General features: G+C 40.2%; 1 protein-coding gene across 2 annotated transcripts in view; it reads right to left on the bottom strand.

The window, feature by feature from the left end:
* LOC125017495 (general transcription factor IIF subunit 2-like) overlaps positions 1-14,746 on the bottom strand; it is a 43,857-nt gene extending 29,111 nt beyond the window's left edge. The window contains exons 1-4 of one of the 2 annotated variants that reach the window (XM_047600751.1): positions 14,570-14,746; positions 14,186-14,259; positions 13,951-13,969; positions 13,477-13,621 (exon numbers count right to left, since the gene is read on the bottom strand). In XM_047600751.1, coding sequence (XP_047456707.1) covers positions 13,477-13,621; positions 13,951-13,969; positions 14,186-14,259; positions 14,570-14,635 — 304 coding nt within the window. In that variant the 5' untranslated portion in view covers positions 14,636-14,746. The remainder of the gene's footprint in view (positions 1-13,476; positions 13,622-13,950; positions 13,970-14,185; positions 14,260-14,569) is intronic. The other variant, XM_047600753.1, reaches the window with a different exon arrangement.
* Positions 14,747-22,034: the final 7,288 nt, after the last annotated feature.

Here is a 22,034-nt window from a genome sequence, read left to right as displayed (position 1 = left end):
TTAGAGAGCGAACCCATACAGAGAGCGACAATCAGTCACCTCTGAAATAAATGCATCTCTGCTTTTACCGCTAACTGTGCTCCCATGCGCGGCGGCTGAAACCATCTGCTCCAGCAGGCGATGTCGTCAAACCGACGGCCGAGCCGCCACCACCCCCATCGTGACTCATTCGTCCACATCAACCTTCCACATCAGTCCAAACTCACCCGCAGCCCACTCTCACGACAAACGTACAACACGCACATTGTGTGTTCGACGGGGTGAAATATGAGCGCATTCGAGAGGAGACGCCCGCCCTGGCGCCGACACCACACAGTCAACAATATCAAACCTGGGACTGCTTTTAATTGCAGATCAGCTCCATGCATTTTTTATGACTGTGACAGGTTTACTTATTAGCCGCAAGGTCAGAGTGATCCACGCCTCATCAAAGGCGAGCAGAGGCTGACGGAAACAGAGGCAGTGAGGAAAAAGTCAAACCTTGCTACTGTCAACGTGTCTCTTCTTAGTCTTTTCACCTGTTGCCGGGCAAACTCAACTCCTACATCACGTGCTCATAAGCTGCTCGCCCGTCTGTCTATAATAACTTTAATAATTTTGAGTTTTTTTACCCAAGAACTTGCCTTTTTCTACAGGGTTTAAAAGATTATGAAAGGGCATCTACACTACACGAAAGAATTTATAACATTTACTTGCCGTTGAAGACCTCTTCTCCTTTGCAATAAAAAGAAAAAGCAATCAACGTGTTCCCAGTTCCCCCTGTTTCAGGAACAGCTGAGGCATTAACAGTACCTTGAAATGTAAAAAAAAAAAAAAAAAAAAAAAGCCACTGGTTCTGTATAAATAAACCTATTTGAATAAACTCCTACTGTCTAAATGACAAAATACACCATATGCCATTATCAGAAGCACAGCATGGACCATGATAGATGGAGTGGGCAGGGAAAAATAAATAAAAATTCAGAGAAAGAAATGGGGCCAGGCAGAAACAAAGACAACAGAAGGGATAAAGAGGGCAGATCAGAAATAGAAAGATAGGAGAAGGATCTCCAGCAGAGCGGAGCAGAGGCAGAGCGACAGAACGATGTGGAGGAGGAAATCAGAGCCAACCTGCCCTCCACCTTTCTAGTACATGTGTGAAAGTGGTAATCAACACACTCACAACATCAGGTTAGAGGCTGCAACACACAAGTGTGTGCATGTAACAGTTTCATTAATGATATGATGCTTCCATTTCGTAATGTATCCCCTGCAGGTCGTGGAGGAATATGAAACAAGAATTAAAAATAGGAACAGTGTAGAGTAGGTGAGGAGCAAATTATGTAGCTCAAATGTATTATATATTTAGTCAGATATGACCACAGTATAAATACTCTAACAAAGACTGTGGGTTGAAATTATGATGGAAACAACAAGGCTGAGAAGGAGGGCACGGCAAATATTTACCCCAAGACTTCAAAAATGAGCATCGTCGCAGGCAGCCGAACATAAACCATGCAACATTAGGGACGTGACACACACACCGAGCCAAATGTCGGCCGTTTCCTGGTGTCAGACTGTCGGCGTTGCCGCTAGTCGGACAAATGTCACCGGCTTTTCAGCAGATTAAACCAGCGGTGTCTGACAATGAGAGAGATCGCTCTGACAAAAAGCAGCTTTGTCAAAACCATAGCTAAAACAAAGGCAACTGGAAGTTTCCTTAAGGTGTTTTGACACTTTTCCCAAGTGGCTCCTCAGGTCTAAATGACTGCTGGGAAGTTTAGGTTTTTATTTGAATAATAACCTGGACATCACATGACTGGACTCTGCTAATGACCCAATACTCACCTGCAATTCAGTTGTAAAACACTCGGATGAGCGGTAAAACATCTACAGAAAAACAAATCCAGCTAGCTTTGGTTTACCTCTTAGCTTGGCTTTGTTTTTACATAGATAAACCATGACCTGGATAACTAAGAATCTTCCCAGACATCTGACTAGCTGTTTATCTTAGCACAAGAGGAAAAGAAGAAATACGAGGAAAATAATAAGCAGACATCTAATTTTGCATCTTTCATTTTACCTGAATAACTCTTCCCCTTTTGAAAGAAAACACAAACTCATGGAACGTCACTCTTGGCTTTACTTGCTGATAGTTGTTAGTTTGGTGCAACCACATTCCTTAAAAACGTAATCTAACTCTATAAACATGAACACAATAGATTCAACTGATTTTGGACAATGCAAAGCAGCAGCTCTCAACTGAAAACCAAACTGGTTGTGGATGAGAAGGTTTTTACGGCAGAATAAAGCTAAAGTTTTAGTACCACCTAATCCTCCCACGCAACACAAGATGATTTTCTTGCTCAGACGTTTCACACAGAAGCAATACAAACATAAGGGCTGTGTGTCCTCTGTCATAACCGATGTCGACAGCTAATAAAGCTTTTTCCTAATAAAAAAATATTATATTTGCACTGGCATAACAACGATTTTATTTGCGCATACACACGCACAACTTCCTACCAAGGCAATAGCTGACTCTAATCCACCTCTGAAAACCCACTGGAGCAGGTCAACTCAGCCTGTGGATGTTAAATACAGAAATGGGCTGTTAGAGTAAATTGGATTCCTGGCTTAAAATGCAGCAGTGAAGAGGGGTGGAAATAAAGCACAAGCTCTCAGATACAAAAAGACACGCTGGCGAGAAACAGCTCCTGTGTTTCCAGAAAAACATGAAAAATATGTAGAAAAATTTAAAATCGTTTTAACATGACGCGTAGCAGTTTTCATGTGGTTTCTGCGAATAAAATTTGCCTCATCTGAAGGAGCTAAAGGAACAAAAAAAACTTCCATTAATAGTAATAAAAACAAGAACAACAAAATAGGTCTTTTCTCACATTTTCATAGAATGCACATCACTAAAAAATGCTTCAGTCTTTCAGGAAGCCACTGACACAAGCACGCGCCGTATCTCCTGGCGACGGAGCATCATCGTTATCCTGGGTGTGTCACGTGTCTGTTGCGTGGGAGCACAGCAGGGGTTGGATAAACCTTTATTTCAAGAAGCAAAACAGAAATGAGAGCGCAGATGACATTTCTCTCGCTGAACAATTGCTGGCTCACTCGTATTTTCACCTTGGGCAACGACAAACACTCTCAGGAGAATAGAAGCCAGTGATTCAGGCAGCCTTTTCTCTGTGACAATGGCACAACATAAATAAGAGATCTGCATTTATGAGCCAAATTCAAGCGAAAACATAGATTTCTAATCTAGAATTATTTTAACCTGTTAAATACAGCAAATTACTTTATGCAATGATAAATTTATACAAACAACCCACTTGCCTGCACTCTCTAAGCTGATAAGCTCTCCAGCTAATTGACAGACATTTTCCTGTATTTCACCGAGTCACTGACAACAAGCAAAACGCTTTTCTTTCTCACCAACCATCATCTACACAGGATTGTTTTTACACTTTTTTTGACAATATACCACACTTCCTCATGGCTTCATACAATTAATACAAGCAGTGAAGCAAATAAATGTTACAAATCCCTTTAATTTGAATCACAACTACAATGGACTCCTTCAGCTACAGCAGCTACACTTGTAACCATCCAACTCACATGAATGAGGTCTGAAAAAAAAGAACTCTATATAAATGTGCTGAAGTTCAACAGCACCTCAAACTGTAGCCTCCAAACTCTTCATACAGTTGAATTAATCCCTCTTCAAAACAGTTTTAACAAACTTGACCATTATAACCTTTGTGAAGAGGACTGACTGCATGGTTGTTATATTAGACTGCGCCAGTTGAAGATATTATACCTAATATGTTTGCATGTATATAGCTAATAAACTGGCAACTGACTGTACGGACACGAGGCTGAGGAGTTTCGTGATTCCGCTTAATTTGTGAGTCGGTACAGCACACGAGAGCCTTTTAAAGCAGATAAAAGTTGATTACTTGGAAAGCGGAAATGTGACCTGAACAAATGAGAAAGCACAGAGCTCAAGTGAGTGTTTAGGGATAAATAAAAGACGAAAAACAAATGTCAGGGTCAACAGTGCCTTTCATATTTTATGTTGAGAATGGCATTTCCTGTGCAATTTCTGGCAAGGCTGAGGTAGGGCAGAGCACCAGGAGAGAGCTGACAGCTCCAACCAGCCTTGACAGCATGTATGCCTAAGAGGCCGGAGCGCTCAGGAAGCAGAAACTCTGAAGCCTCCCATTGGATTATTGTAGGCAGAGCACAGCCTTAACTCTCCTAACAAAACATGGAAAGGCTGTTTATTGACGTCAGCCGTGGAAACTGCCCAGCCATAACACCATTAATGAACAACTCCCAGTTCAGAGACAAGGACGGCTGAAATGCCGACATATTCATACTGCCGGCCAGCTGAATCCCTCTCAATGAAGCCAGTCACACTAGAGCACGGGTTTTAAGTGCCGTCTCTCTATAAAGCCATGCTTTTCAAGATGCATTCAGTCAAAAGACATTCCTCTTTAAACCTTGTGTAATTCATGAGCCACACTTTTGGAAAGAAGACACAAAGCTGAGCCAGCCGTACTCCTTCTATCAAACACCCACAGCAGTCGGTCCAGGACCCAACCAGCAGCCTGCACAGTTGTAAAGGTTTAATGCACGACGCCACATGCCCAACAAGGATACAGACAATAACTCCAGCAGTTTATCCTTTTTACACGAAGGACGCAAATGTTCAATTTCTGCTTCATATTCAGCGCGCCGACAGAAATAAATTAATGCTGCCTACGTATCTGCTTCTGTCAATGTTCCCTCTCTTCTTAGTAACCGTTTCCTGATTAGAGCAACAGCCAGGTCAATCAGTCACCATCAGTGTCAGATTAAAACCGGTGACTATAACTCAAACAGAGAGGGTCACGGCCTAATTTTAGAGCTGGTCAAAGCTTTACACGTCTCCAGTATTTTGCCCAGGGTGATGCATCTGCATGTGTGTCTGAAGGAATACTAAGCACAACAGGGAACACAGCCACCCGAAAATGTTTCCAACTGAAGCTGATCAAAGTAAATGTGATAAACTTCTTGGTAAAAAGACTTTTTAATGAGGTCTGTTAGGATCTTCACATCCGAAAGTGTGAACCAAGGTCTTCACCGAGGCTATTGTTTTGCTTTTGTATATACTGCGTCCATGCTTTCACATGGTAGATGCGTGAGCACACAGGGACTTTACATAACATACAAGCGTCCTGCCGTCATCGCCTGTGTGGGCTGCATCTCTCCGCACTTGATTGGTTTTGGAGGAGTTTGCGTCTGATGGCCATGTGTTGTCATTTCAGTGAGTTGCCTTCTATTGTTGTTTGAATGAATGGACAAAAATGAATCATTTTGCTGCCACTATAATAATATTAACATGGCATTACTACAAGCCACATCACTTCCTCGAATGGCTTCAAGCACCTTCGCAAACTACAGTTTCAAGAGAGAGGACATCGCTCACTGTTGGCATATTTCAGAGTTTTGTCTGGCTGATTTTGTTATACCCCCTTCACATCAAAAAGTGAGAGCTCTGAGAGTTGTCTGTTTTTTCCTCCCTCTCATACGTCTCTCATATATCACGTCAATAACATCATCATTACACATTTAAGTGCGCCGAATCTCCGCTTCTCTACAGATGCAGAGTAGCTCGCAGATCTCACGGTCTTGCCAGTGCGCTGCCATGATTGGTAAAAAGTGCACCATATCACTATACAAGCTGTATATAAAAGCAGCCGAACATGCGCAGTTCAAGATTCCCTGGTGTGATTTCCCAAACATGACGTAGGGCTAATTCACCTATGCGTTTCCATTAACCATCGCGAAGCAACATGTTTGATTTGTTTGACTGAAAAAATTTACAAAAATCTCTGCCCTTCAAACTTTGCTCTGTTTTTGAGCTGCTCGCAGCCCTGGAGCTTCTACAATGTCTGACACGCTGTCCAGTGACAAAATCAGAATGTGACAGGCAGCTACATCAACGTCATCGTGTAAATTAGCGGGTCGACGTGGCATTCCTGTTCACATCAAAGCCGAGCTGAGGTGTGCTCCGGACCTCGGACAAGTTTCACTACAGATTATCTCAAACAAACATCCAGAGATACGAAGCATTCTGTGACACAAAATCCCACCTGGTTTGTGCCTATAGGTACCACCATTTGTTTTTCTACAGAACACACACAGACTCAATGAGGGCTGTTAAACCAACAATGACACTGATGGAGTACAGCATCATATGGCATGGAGTAACCATCACCCGACATTCAGGCTTGCTCTGGAGGTTGCAGGCTGGTTTTTGTGAAACGTCTTGAGACGATTTGTATTGTTATTGGCGCTATATAAATAAAACTGAATTGAATTGAATTGATATAAGCCCAGTGAAGATCGTTTGGGATGCGCTGGGCCACAAAATGAATAAAAAGCAGCCATCATGTGTGGGAACTCTTTCCAGACTAAGAAATAGTGTTCCAGGTGGCAAGAGACTTTGAACTGCTAGTTTGCTGTAATCGTCATATTCATTTCATAAAATGTGCTTTTTACCTGTCAGTTTAATGTGGCTTACAGTTGTAGAAACTACAAAACCCACAAGTCATTGCTATCAGAGAAAACCCTAATAATAATGAATGGAAGGAGCATTATCATATTATTTAATGACATAAACAGGAACAAACTAAAAAGTCAAAATTATATCTGGTTTCAAGTGGACGGGGCTTAGCTGGAGATTTCATATTACACGAGTCACAATAATCAAATGTGATTATACAGTTGCATGTATTCTGTTTGTCTTAATGGAGCCTTGTGATTGTTAATAAAAGCTAAGGATGCAGCTTTCAAAACTTTAAATTTATTCAATGATGAATAGTTGATTTTATAAGACATCCTTGCACATTATTTTGTATTACTTCTATACTTTTGTTCATTGTATATTTTATCTATTTAACGAGTCCAATACTTTACAATGGTATAAGACAAAAAGAGCATTTTCACTTGGATGTGTTGATTTTCTTTTTCGAGGACACATAGTTGTAGCACTGATTGGAAAAAAAAATGAGACCTCTCTGATTCATCTTTAGAAATCAAATTCCATGTGAATCAAAAATGCCTGAAGTAAATGTCCATCCTAAAACCCTAATAGATAAAGCTGCGTTTGATAATTATTCATTCAGTGAATGTGTCCTTCGGTATAAAACATCTTTTTAGAGAAAATCTTTACGTAGAGTGCTGAATAGAGCAATCCAATAAAAACGAATTTCCTGCAAAAATGAATAACAGTGGTCACATTGTAGTTCAACAACTACGGCATATCAAGAAACCTTTCTCTGAGTAAATCCTGGAGGTTGCAGAAGTTTGCAAACTGACATGATGAATTCAAATCTTCTAAAACCTCAGGGACAGCGAAGTTTCAATGGAAAGCCGCATCGAGGCAGCTGGAGGAAAGTCATACTGTAACAGAGCAGTGCATTACATCTGGCTTTCTGTTCTCCTCTGCACGCTTCTGTGGCAGCTAAGCCTGTTGCTTAGCAACCTCTTAATCAATACCTGGTCCTTTGCCGGAACAAAGCAGAACAACGAGAGGGGAAATAATGGAGGAACATTTAGCTAGCGGGCTTACAGTACAAAAGACATGTCAGACACCATTCGTGTGCGTATCAATCACTGACTGTCACCATTAGCAACCTCTTGCAATCGTTGGCTCATTGAATAGTTGGGTAAGAGAGGTGGAGGAATGCATGACACACAGCCTGTTTGGCTTTGAGGGATTAGACACTGCGTGGCTGACTGGATTACAATACACCCTAACAAATGGACATCGATAGCCCATTTTGGGACGTTAAAAACCACACAAAAAAAAGTCACTTTGTACTAAAACAGAAAACACATGAGAGATAAAATATAATAATCAACAAATAAGAGAAGTTAACAATAATCAATATAGTCACAAAACATAAGAGTATAAACGATAAATCTGTACAGCTACTTTCTATGTACTATTCGATGATGGCCGATCATACTGCTGACCAAACCTGTTGCATATAATTTCTAATAATTCCAACAGTAAACCTGCTTCATCCGAGGTCCAAGTATCAGAACAATTTGTGTCGGTGTGAGGGAATTAGTGCGGGTGCAGTTAAAATCAGTAAAAATGTGTGTACGCAGATATGATTAAGTTGGCGTGTTCACAAAAGAGAAAGTGGGAAAGTGAGTGGGAGACTGGTGTCATACAGCACACCTTTCTGTGGGCGAGTGGGGGTGGAGCTGAGCGTCGGTCAGGTAAATAGAGACTACACACCACCACATCTCAGAGGACATTATCCCACCGCTTGTTTCCAGTGCACTTCCACGGTCAAGCCAGCCACCTAGCCACCTTTAAGAAAAAAAAAAAAAACTCAACGCCTCCTGAACACCGCGTTTCCACATTCACAAACGCAAGATTATAATCCTGGTGACCCTCCCTGACACTTGTGCCCACCCACTGCTTTTGAAGTTTCACTGAAGTCTCTCGGCAAGTTCTAAACCTTGGCTTTGCTGAAGATTTTAGCCGGAGAGCATTTTCGAATGCTGCAAGCGAAGCCGTTTGTGGTGGGAATAAAAGACTCGGGTAATAGAAAAAGTCCTTGAAAAGGAGAAAGTGAAATCCATTATCGCATGTAGGAGGCATTAACGCACATGCAAGTGTGGGTGAATCTAAAGTGCAGTGAGGGCGGCAAGAGAATAAACCCTGATGAAGAGAAAGCTTTATTTCAATTTGCCTCGCGGAGTCTAACTGTGACACAGCTGAAATAGGTGAAGTCAACACCACAATACCGATGTGAATATTTTAATAGCATCAATACGTGATATCAGCAACAATTTCTGTCTAGGCGGACTAAATAAATTCACAATTTCAACTGTCCTCATTCAATAAATGATGCACGTAACTCTGCATATGATCACAATACTTAACGTCTTAAATACTATATAAGATACCGGGGAAATGCAATCAGATTTTTAAGTTATTTAAATATGAACTGAAGAGACAGGAGGAAGTCTGAGCCACCAGGATATATTATTACAGGACATGTTTGTTTGTTTGTTCTTCATAATTGGTTAATATTTCCTACTATAGTTGAATAAATTAGCGCTGTCAGATGATTAATAATTTTAATCGCATTAATCACAAGGTTGCTATTTAATCTATATTAATTACTTTTCATTTTGCACGACCAAACAGATTCTAGAAAGAAGGGAATATATACACACTAAACATGTTCATTCAAAAGCTTCAACAAAACAACAGCATTTTGTGGCTTTTTTAAACAGACATTTCTCCACATCAGTGTGGCCCTGTTCCTCCTCTTTAAGCAGCTACTAAGACAAACTGACTTGTGGACAAATATTTGCCAGCCAGCATTGCCAGCTTGTCCTTCCTGCATAATGAGTGTGGATAATACTTTATGTTGGTCGACTGGTCTGTTCACATGCATTTCTCCTGGTGGATGCTCTGCTGCCGACAGAAACCACCTGTACTCATGTACTCATAGATTTGAATGTACCCCGTCTTCCTGTGCGTCTTCCGCTTAATGGGACAATTATTGAAATGAATTTTCCGGTTTCAGTCGGCTACCTCTCATAATCTAAAACAATGGGCCTGCTGATGGATGACAAGCTCCGGCTGCTCTTTGCACAGATCAGAGTTAGACCGGGATGTCGTTCTTTTCAAGTAGGCAAAGGGTGAAATAGCGTCAGGTAGAAGTAGACAGTTGTCTATTTATTTATTTTTTTAGAATTCAAGTTTATTTATTTGATAGGGACGATGCAGTTTATTAAATATGATAGATTCTCATTCTCACAAAATACCACTTAACAGTAAAAAGCACAATGGAATGATTATGACATGTAGAGAAAATATTCAGCAGGACAGATTTGATTTTAATCAGATCTTAATCTTTGTTGTGATGGACTTATAGTTCATTTGAGTTCAAGTAGCAATGTGTTCCACAGTCTTCAGGCTTTAATTGAAAATGAGCAGATCTGTACATCAACTACATGTCGCACTTCTCATAGTTACTCTGTCTTGTCTTATATCTGCAAAGAGGCTGCATATATTGGCTACTGATACATTTAAAAACTAAGAACTAAGAAGATTAAAGAATAAAAATAAGTATATTATGCCTTTTAAAGACAGTGACTAACATTTCTTTCATCTTCATTCCATCTTGTGTGCAATGTTCTGCTGGAAAACATTTGGACTTTGCATTCATGTGGATGTTTGGTGAGATATGTAACATGTACCTGACACCCCCACCCCATAGTAAGGACACTCCTTGATGGCAGCAGTCATCCCCAGCAGGATGCAGCCTGACACAGAAACACACACAGAAATGGTTTGGGTACAACTCCAAAAACATGAAGAACAGCACAAGGTGTTGACCTGGCCTCCAAACTCACTAGATCCCCAACTTATTTGTGGGATGATCCACAGTGGCCCCTCCCCTCAACTCAACCCGTGGGACCCAAAAACCCACATTAACAACATTCTGTTGTCAGACACCACAGGACACCATCAGAAGGATCATGTCCATTCTCTGATGAGTCACAACAGTTTTGCAGGCACAAGAGAGACCTACACAATTTTAGGAAGGTGGTCATAATGTTATGCCTGATCGGTCAGATCCTCTCATACATTAAGTATTTTGATACCCCAAATTATTAATTAAAAATATAACTTTTAACACAAGCAAACTTGTTCTTCACCATCTTTATCGACAAATCTGAACTGGCTCAAAAACTGCTAAATATGAACCCATGCGAATTCCAGCTTCATTCATATTTTCAGACTCATCACATCACCCAGTGTTTATCCAATGAGGTCGTTACATTTATTCCAAGCAGAGACAGACGATCAGATATCAAAGGTTTAATAATTTCCTTTTGAATTGCAGGGTTCTCACCACACCTCTCATTCCTCTTTTCCATTTGAGGTGAATAGATGATTAATTTTTGTGACTGACCAGTTACTCTGAACACTAATGAAATGCTAGTGTCCTTGTAAATGTCGTCACTGACGCCACCAAAGAAGGTGCAACCATGTCAAATTTACAAAACCACACGAATGGAGACCTTGGAAAGATATTTCACTAATCTCCAAGGGTCCATCTTGCGTGACTTTCCTGTGATGTCTTTATCATTTTAGTACATTTTGTGTTTATGTAATGATTTATTCATATCCCAGGATATACTGAATATCAACACAAAACACATAACATGAGAAAAAAAAAACAGCAGCATATTTCAGTGAGTTATTATCAGGGTTTTTTGTGTTGCTCACATCAGGTATTCACAATTGAACTGAAACATGTTCATACTGTGAGCTCACTTTCTGATCTATTTTAGCATTTTGAAACCTGCATCCTGATCAAGACCAGCAGAGCAAAGAGCACTCACACAAAGACTGCTATTTCAGTCTTAAAACGTTACTGTAAACACATGACAACATCTAAATCTATAGACACGCATGGTCAATATGGTTTGTTTGCAGCTCGCCCTAATCACTAAGTGCTAACCACCACACCACTATGTGAACCCCTTGTAAAGAACTATATATGTGAAATATTTACATGGAAAGTGTAGTAAACTGAAGAAATTAAATTAAATGATCTTATCTATCTATGTTTACGTGACCCAGAACAACAGTTTTCTGAGTTGATGATTCTGGAGCTTAAAATCTGCCATAAATATAACAGAAGAAGAAGTATCTTCCTCCCTTTATTGAAAACAGAGAATCCATTCATTCGACAAAGATGAGAAGACAGACCCGCATATTAAAAGGTGCTCCTCGCATTCATTCCGTCTCCGATCATCTTTTCAAACACGAAACATGTTTCCGCTTCTCCCTCATTTTCCGATTGAACAGATTATCCAAAGGCCAACACCGTGCTCCAATTTAAAATGTCTTTCCACTCCAGTCAGTCTGCTCTGATTGAGGCAAGTACACGAAGCATTTCCTTGTCTGGCCGTGTTATTATTCTGAGTACTGGTGGGATACTTGTGTCCAGGTAAACGTGACATTCGAGTGAAAACGCAGGACGGTTGTCACATAAAACAAAAGATATCAAAAAACATCAGAAAATCTTAAAATTTCTCCGCCTTTCATCCGAATGCATTAAGCTGCAATTCCGTCCCATTTATGATGAAACAGATTATTTGACTCCACTACTGCTTGACCCCCTCCAACATTTCTTTGTTTCTCTCCAAACTGTACTGAGAAACTATTCACTGCTCCAATTGGATTCAAAATTTCCAATCAGGATACTGTTTTGATCTCTCGTCCAAAGCTAATTTGGTCTCGCCTGGGGAAGGCTCAAAATACGTTTTTCATTTTAAGCCAACACCCCCATTTACATGCACCCTAACAAGCATCTGAAAAACCCTGAGAAGCAGTAATTTTGTTGTTACCGGGAGCCGGCACCCTGGGAGGTACGAAATTGCTCTCAACGTTTTTCCGATTTGAGCAGCCCATCTCCCGCCTTTTATTTACTCTCTCACAAATTTAAAGTTTTCCCTTAATAACCGTTTTCATCTTCAATTTCGTACCATTCCAATGACATTTTCTACTCATTTTTCAATTTCCAGTAATTCCCCTTTGTGTGGCCTTGAAAAAAATAATTAAACCCTGCTCATGATTATTTACCTCCACTAGTCGGAAGCATGAAAACGATCCGATAGAGACGCCCCGTTAAAAGTAACCCCCATAATGTTATAATGCTACCGTTATTCACAGGTCACATTCTCACAAACACCCAGTCGTACAGTTACAGCTATTTTTGAGCTCTTGGTCTGATGCAAATCCCTGCAAATCCCTCTGGCTCAGGAAGCAATGTGACATATCATGGCTGGCGGCAAAGAGTCCGCCGCACACCAGAATCCACTCAGAGTACACTCATGAATTTTACAGCACAATCAATGTGGAATGTATCAACAGCAGCTTTCCCTTCAGAGCGATGTAAACCTAATTAACTCCAACAACAGAGACTTCTTAAATCAATGATGTCACGACCAGTCTGTGTTGTTGTTTTTGTTTATATATATAAATAAGTGTCGACTGTCTCTTGAGCTCATTGAATCAATTACTGCACCAAGAAACTCATTTAGAAGATGTTAGTTTTAGGTTTGATTTTAACAAAAACTCCAGCTGGAGAATTAACAAATTTGCACGTGACTTCACCCCGAGACTGAGGTTCAGTCTCCGTTTCGTTCAGGTTTACAAGATTTGCTGTATCCTCCCTTCTTTTTTGTCTTGAGCCGGTGTAGGATACAGAGTTTTGTTAAGCTAAAAAGCCACACCGCCCCGTGGAGCATCGCAGTAATCACATACGCTATCGAATCTATTTGAGTTCGAACCCTCCAGCAGCCGGTTCAGACTGTAACGCAGATTATATTATCCAGCACAAGGGGAACTGGGAGGCTAGGGCTGGAGGTACAGAGCCAGAGACTGACCTGCGTCGCTCTGGCTGAAGACGGCCATGGTCTGTCCACCCACTGTGTGCATGGTGAAAGGATGATCCCTCGGGACCCGCAGTGACGCATTCTTCTCGTCCACAGCGTCCAGAGCGGTCAGCTCCTCGTTCAGGCTGAAACGTACCTGAGAAACAAAAGGCACAACAAAAGGCTGTCGAATCGTACGGACAAGCTGCTCTTTGATTGAGCGTCAAATCTGATGCTGAGACCTTATTGATCCCTGTAAGGAAGGTGGGTCAGAGCAGTGATCACAGAAAAAAAAGGACAGCAAAACTGTGTGATACTGTGCATCGAATACAGAACATGTGCAGTACAAATGCAAACAAACATTGTTCCTGCTGAATCTGAGACGGAGGTGTTTATGGTCAAACAAACAGGTGGTAAAAGATGATCTGACAGTGAAAAATGTCCATAAACCCGTAGACTGTGCAGGAATAAACGCAGCTGTCTCACCTCTGTTTTACCTTTCTCCCTGTCAGGTGCATAATGAGAAGAATAAGAGTTACTGATAAGAGCTGTGAGGAAATTACTGATAATTATGTTTCCACAGCCTACAGCAACATCTTTAAAGATGGAGGTAAACAAGAGGTTTTGATTAATTTGCCCGCACTGACTAATCATTGCAGCTCTAATTATGATTAAAATGAATTATACATATTCCAGTGAGGATGCAGAGGGAGGTACGTACTTTCTAATGGTAATGTTTCCAACTTCTCCCTTTTCTGTGGCTTTGTCCCATTGCTGAGATAAATATTTGGGAACCTGAGGAAGAAATGAGAGGGGGGGAAATGTAGTCCCTTAATTATCACTACCCCTAATGGAGTTACACACAGGAATTAAATTCAACAAATCAGCTTCGGTCCTATCTAATAAAAACACCTGTTGTAAAGTTTATAAGTACAACCATTACTTAAAAAAAAGTATCAGGTCTCAGGTAAAGTATCACTTTTAGGTGTTGAATACACCTGTTAGAGCGCAGTCATGTTTTTATGTTAAAGGTCGTGTGTACTGAAGTTTTGCGTTAGCCGCAACCAAAGTGGTTTAATTTGTGATGATTTGCAGACGAACAAACCTTTACGAGCCACACGCCTTTGCTTTCTTTGACTCCTCTTAGATTAACCTCCGTTTTCTCCGACATATTTTAAATAGTTTCGACAGATCGACCGAGGGATAAAGTTTAAAGTTAGCAGCAGCGGGTCCAATTTACCCAGGAAGAGCCAATTAGGCGTTAGGAGTTTCAAAATACTACTTCCTGTTAACTCTTTCAAAATCAAAAATGATCCACCACTAAACGCACCCAATATAAATATATATCAAAAATATATATTATTGTGGCTATTAATATTTTTTCCCAATAAATAGTTTTATTGAAATGCTTCTGTATTCATTTAATTTTGTGCTGACTGCAACATTAATTCAATTATTTGTTTAATTGTCCGATTTATTTTGAAATCAGTCCAGTTTAAATCTGTTATTTTTGTCCTGTCTGACTTCCTTGTTGAATCTGTGTGTTGTGTGATGTTTTTGTAGGGCCAGAAGATAAATAATATTATATATTAAAATATATATATAGTAATATATAATATTAAAAAATAATAATAAATGTATGAAAACAAATAAATGCAGTGAAATTACAAAAAAAGTCGAGTATTAGTACTTTTTTAAAACAAAAAAGCAAAAAAATAACATAACGACAAGTCAAGAACATTGCAGGTGTCTGTTGTATTATGAACTGCAGGCCATCAGTTAAAGTTATATTAAAGCCCACTAATAGGACAGTGGTGCTGCATTGGTCCTGAGGTCTTTTATGGATGAGAAACCTTCTGTCCAAATCTAAGACCACCATCATTTTATCAAAGGAGCTTTTGTTCTGCATATATTTAATTTGAGGAATAAATTCTTGACGCAAAGGTCATATTTCAGCTAGTCTGGCAAGTGAATCATACAACATTGCTCACTTGATATAGTTTTTTGCACAAATTATATCAAGGGACTGACGTCACGTTACCTCAGGCACAACTTTCAACCTCTGAATCATCACTAAACAGAAAGAAATTCTACTTCACTCTGATTATATAGGTGGGGTCAAGCGCTGCAAAGAATGCGTATTATCTCCACGGTCGAGGCCACAAGTTCCTTTCATCGCTAACATTCAAACCATCAAACCACCTGCATAAGTTGGGCGACTGTCCGCCGTCTCACAGTGTCGAGGCATTCAAAGAGTGACCTTATGTAACTACTGCGTTTTCATTTTCAAATTCGCTGAAATCTATTGTTAGATATCCATAGAAAGACTGCAGTTAAACATGAATGTCCTACTGAGATGTTAATCTACAAAGAAAACAAGGTCACCTTAACCTTTCGTAGAGCATCATCAAACATTTTCTTTTCAAAGGCTTGTCCCAGAATGGAGCTGGTGAAATTATGAAACAGCCTTAATTAAGGAGAGTGCTTACTCACCGTTCTGAAGTGACGAGCAAGGCAGTGCACTTAATCGGAGACAGCGAATCAACAAGTCAGTTTACATTTTAAGATTTAATGGACTGCAGAATAAGCGTGTCAAAAACTGAAATGTCAACGAATTACACTTGGACTTTTTAAGAAATGTCAACCAACAATAACGAAACTGAAACTATTTAAGAATTTAGATGTTTAAACACAATATTTTCTTATTCACTTGTCACAAAATAACCAAGGCTGGATGATAACAAGTATGATTTGTGATACTCATCGGAATGAAAAGACGTTTAAGCCGGAGACAGGTAGTGTCACCGTGTGGCTCGACAGAAAACCTGCACTCTAACTTTCCGCTGGGCCCACAGCAGCACTCGTTTTTCATGCACTGTTCAGCCTGTTTCCACTTTCTTCAGATTGGTATTTTACATGTCTCAGTGACGTAAATATAAATCCTGTGGGGTCTGTGCTGGATACTTCTGATGTGTTGTACCTGAATTGCAGCCGTTTAAATAAGCTCTTGAATTAAGCTGAGGCTGAGAATCTGTGATAATGTGAAATTTAATCCTCATATTTTGCAAAATGCAAACACATCCCATCAAATATGCGGTTCGGAATGAGTTTTGCCATAAAAAAGGAGCCATACAGCCTCAAACCTTAGACGGAAATCATTTCTGGACCATCATTGCTTACTAACACACATTACATTTCCTTCTAGACACGTGATGCTTTCTGGATAATAATTTTTAAAAAGCTTTCTATTTAAGAGCTTGTTGACTCGAGCTCTGCACTAATTATTTCACAAACTAAATTATGTATGTCGAGCTTGAGACCGGAGTAAATCAAGATTAGCTTTCGAGGTCATTAACATTAATCACTGGTGTGTGGCCTGCATGTAATTAGTACTTAGTGCACTTCATCAGCGTTTGCATCAAACTACAAAGAAGGCATACTGTGAACTGGAAACACTGAACTTATAAAAAAAAAACGCACAAACTGTGGGCAATTTACAATTTCATCTTTAGTTTGTGACACTAAGGTTAAGGCTGCACATTTCTGATTACAAATGGCTCTTTGCATGAAAAGCAGTATTTCTACTGACACAAACCCAGATCAACTGAATCAGTAGCAATGTTAAAAGAATGTATGTGTCTATATATGACTCAGTGTCATCTGAACACTTTCATATTCATAGTGCGGTGAAGAGCTGGGGGAGATGAGAGATGCACATATGCAGAGATTGACTAAACCACAATTTGTCCTTTACCCTGCTTCGGCTAATTGGTATACATTGCCATCTTGTGGACAGCTGCTAGAACTGCAAATGGAGCTTATATATGAATGAATGGACACGTTTCATTTTCAGCAGTGTTTATGTAGCTACGTTGCTGCCTTTAACAAGGTAAATTATCTATTCTAGTTAAATAGTGTGAAATTGTATGGTTTTGCAGGTTTTCATCTTTGTTTAAAAACATGGTGATGATCACAATATAGTCAATAACTGTGTCCACTTTGTATTTTTATTTTTTTCTTAAAGCAACACAACGATAGACATTATATGTCTATTCATTGCCCCAGAGGATGAATTGTTATATTTTCTTTGCCACCTTCAGGCTAGAAAAAAAGGTAAAAAGAATAATAGTACCATGACAGCACTTTAAGTTTTCACAAAACACAAAAACAGCTTCTATACTGAGGCCTTGGAGGTGGAGGAGTCAACATCTCCACAGACCAATGCTGCTCTCGGTTGGTATAATACTTTTGATGTATCTTTTATGACAACAGACAGCCCGGAGCTGTCTAGCGTTAAATACATTTGCAGCAATACAGCTTCCTGTGGCCCCGGTGTACTGTGTCTCTCAGCAGTGTGACCTGGAACAGACGGCACACAAAGATTTCAGTGACCAGCCGCCAGCACATTCACATACTAAAGATTAACACAGTGAAAGCTCTCATCTGCTTCAGGACGTCGGGACAGAGCCTCTAAAGTGTCCCGGCTGCCGGACTCTGTTTATCAGCTTGTGCTGAAAGTCCAACTTCCTCTTATTACGCACGTTCAGAACTCTGTGAAACCCCTGCGATCCTCTGTCTGTCCTCTGCGGCCTGAAAGGCTCAGCAATCTCCTTTCATCGCGGATAAAATGAACTTGGCACCGACTTGCCGATGGTTTTGGCTTTCCTCTCAAGGTCGTCCTCACTTTGATTTTTGCCCACCACACTCTGGGTGTATTTCAGGGAAAGGTGGCGATATTGAACAACACGCAGACTTAAATGGCGGCGCTCTGCTGATTTATGCTAAACCGGGGTCTTGGCGTTGTTTATTCTAATCGCCTCACTAGATGAGAATTTCTCTCGGATCCTGGCATGGTTTGAGATAAATGTAATACAAAACAGGATTGTTATAATTTCTTCAGTAAGTGCTCACAGTGGGATGAAAGGCTGTTGCCATGGCAGCCCCTACCAGGCAGACGAAGCCTTAAAATGGAAAGTCCAAAAAAAAAAGAAACTAAGAAAATATAGAGATATTTTGGAAAGATATGTACAACTTAATGTTTCCAATTATGTTACGTTGCCTGTTGCTGCTAATGCTGTTAATTCTAATGTTTTGTCCAGTCACAGTCGTGCTGCAAATTTCCTGTTTCACCCCTTCTCAACGGTTTTCTACTCAGTGCACATCTGCTGGCCACTGAAATGGCTAATGATACTAATCCATCATTACTGGAACTGTGCAGAGACGTGTTATTAAGCCGCTCATCTCACCAACACTCAACACTCCTGACACCATTTCACCACAAGCACCAGTCTGATGCTCTAAAAATGTCATGCATATCGGTGATGATGTTTTTACTGTTTTGACTCAAAGTGTTGTCGCTGTGAGTTCATTTAAGGCTCCGGTGATACGAAAGCAGCCCACCCATCCTCTCAGCTCTGTATTATATTGGAAAAACAACAACTCGAATCCTCCTGTGGAGCAGCCGGATGATGGTTCCGCTGATTATACCTGTTTATCTGTAAAGGTGACGTCTCCATCTGATTATGTGGATGGCTTTTGCAGAATGACAGACTGCCCTTGATAAACCAAATTAATATTTGTTCCATGTGCATTTTTTCTGGTGGATGGCTCCCTCAGATGTGGAAAATTTTTAAAGTACCACAAACACATTTATATGATGTGTGAGATGACCTGAAAGATTTGTTGTCAAGCTGTCAGGAATGCTGTATCATATACTCCACATTAAGTGTTGACAGATTCATATTCTGTTTTATTTCTAATCTGATTGTGGTGAGCACTTTAGTTAAGGCTCCCAAAAAATATAGTTTAATAATGCACATGTATTGTATTTATAAAGTAGAAATACAATAGTGTTTGTGAAGTTACAGCCATTAGCTGTTAATATGATTTAGAAACTTTCATATGGATTTTCACACAATACAATTATTGGACTCAAGGGGGCGCCAAAATCAAAATTCCTTTTTAGTCTAACTAGAAAAGGGGCACGTATGCGTTGACACTAGTCTGATGTAACCACGATTAGGACAGATTTTTTTATTATTATTATTATTACATGGAAACAGGAAAGTGTTGAGGATTGTGGAACAAAAATACTTAAATATGGTTTATATTTAAGGTTTAAACCTGCTTCATCTGCCTCCAGCATATAGCACATATAAGTTGTAGTTTCACATTATTATAAAGCACAACAAATTATATATTTATATATATGTATATATGTGTATTTTTTTCCCAAAATGCATTACATAAGCTTTTTATTTGCCTCCCTGCGACATGTTGGTTGCATAAGAATTGTTGTTTTAGTCGTCTTAAACGTGAGTCTGTGCCATCTTAGATTCTCTCCTTCATTATTAAATGCAGTATTTCCACTGCCTGCACTCAAGTTTCCCTTTCACTCACCGTTCAGGCGCGGAGATCTAAGGTTACTGCTTTGTTTAATTCATCGTGCTGACTACATGCTGGTCAGCTTTTTGACGTAAAAGCATTGGAACCCTGTTTCGGCCGCGCCGTTTCATCTGAAAGGCCATCTGAGTGCCCTTTCCACGGCAGACGTATTTATTCATCGCAGTAGGGGAGGGACAGGTTCATTAAAGGAGGCTCGGATGATCGTTCCATTCCATCATGTCCCAGTGAGTCAGGACAGTGGACCGCAATCCACAAAAGCGCAAACATATTTTCTGTGTCACGTTCAGGGTAGAGTTTTTCAGGGTTTGCGGATTGTGGTTGAGTCTGCTGAACGAACACATCCTTGGGCCTTCACCCCGATCACTCAAAACCAAAACAAACACTGAAAGGTTATGTATAGGGCTATACTGTTCCCAACTCCCTCTGACATTTCGCCTAGAACATAATGTGATCTGACTTTACTCATGACGAAAAACATGATGTACTAATGTACCAACGCACAAATTAAAAATGTACAGATAAGTTTAATATAATATATAGTTTCATTATCATAACAACTCTGAAAAATAAATCTGCCTTTATACTGAAATCTCCACACCTACTTATACCTCAGTGAGCAACAGAGCAGAATATATTTAAAGTACAATAATCCATGTCTGCTACAGGAGCCTGAATAATAATATATGTAAAGATAATTAAAGGAAATATTGTCTATAGTCCTACTACATACAGTTAAAACCAACAATATACACTTACACATAAAGAAACTATGCAAAACTTGAGGTCATTTTACCTATTTTATATACAGTTGGCATGTGATTTTATGCTGTCATCATACGTCTTCATTTGTAAAATAATTATGCTCTCAACAACCTGTAGTGGTGTAAAAAGTCCAGCGTTTGAAGTCTGGAAAAAGTATTTAAAGTATGGAATAATGAGCAAGTGCTGCTTTCGCACAGTTGTGCAGCACTTGCGTCACTTGATGCAGGTGGTGGAAAATTAAATCAAACAGCCGCGGTGTCCCAATGGAAATTTCAGTTTCACTGTTAATATTATGTTTGGGAATGTTTGTGTGTCTTTCTGCAAGTTTGCATGTATGTATACTGAGAGGAACACTCACTCGTCAGTTCAGTGGGAACGCCGGTGAAAACGAACGCCTTCTAATGCAGCAGCCTTGGACTGGACCTCGGCTCAATGAAGGTTATAGTGATCAGCAGCTATGTTTTCATTGGTCGTGGTTTGTGTTACTGTTGAACTGTATTCTGTTGTACCGACGCATATTTGTGTTATTTTGACAACCCCATTTTAGTCAGTGGGTTAAGGTAAATATTAGAAACCACCACTAGAAATCCAGTTCCACAGCAGCACAAACTACATCCTCAAAAATAATCATGCAAACTTTAACTTGGTGGCCCAAACAAGAACTGAAATTACTCATTCAAATGCGCTTTATTATTGAAGTTCGTGGTGCACACAAATATGCCGCCCTGAATTGTTGTGGTTATCTTTCATTTGAGCGTTGGCTGTTAAAGTCACAACCAGTGTGAAGAGCGTTGCTACCTCTGCTCATGCTCACTCGTTACACTACATTGATTCTGGCTTCTGCTCAGAGGCCCGTGGACATGAGGACCCGACTGCCAGCACTAAATTAGCAGCTCACCCACCTTCTGCCTGAGCTACAGCTCCCACGGTTAAACCAGGTGGTTCTTGAATTAAATCAGGAGCAACGGCCGAGCTGAAGGTCCAACAGCTGGATCAGTCTTACAGAGAACGGAGAATTGTTGCCCTGAATACGCTCTGAATTATCATTACTTTCTCTCAGAACAGAGCAGAGCCTTTACAAAATGATTGCGGAGTTCAGAGTATAAATTGTTCATTATTGTTGGAGCGGCAGCACAATAGTGCAGTGTGCCTTTTTTTTTTTTTTTTGTGTTGTTGTTGCCGTGGAGTGCCAGTGTGATTTAAAGCTGCTGACAGCACCAGACGCTTACACTGCAATAGGCTCCTGCTAGCCTCTCGTCCTCCATCATTTGTATCGATGGATACAGCCTGTCTGTCTTCTAGCTCCTCCGCCCCTCCGCTAACCGCGGCTCTGTCCTCCTCTCTGTTAGTTAACTCATCTCCTCCTTCTCTCCTCCTGCTTCTCTTCTGCTGGCGTCCGGTTG

Source organism: Mugil cephalus, chromosome 12, assembly GCF_022458985.1.
Source record: "Mugil cephalus isolate CIBA_MC_2020 chromosome 12, CIBA_Mcephalus_1.1, whole genome shotgun sequence".
In the NCBI taxonomy this organism is placed as follows: domain Eukaryota; kingdom Metazoa; phylum Chordata; class Actinopteri; order Mugiliformes; family Mugilidae; genus Mugil; species Mugil cephalus.
This window is presented reverse-complemented; position numbering and strand designations above follow the sequence as displayed.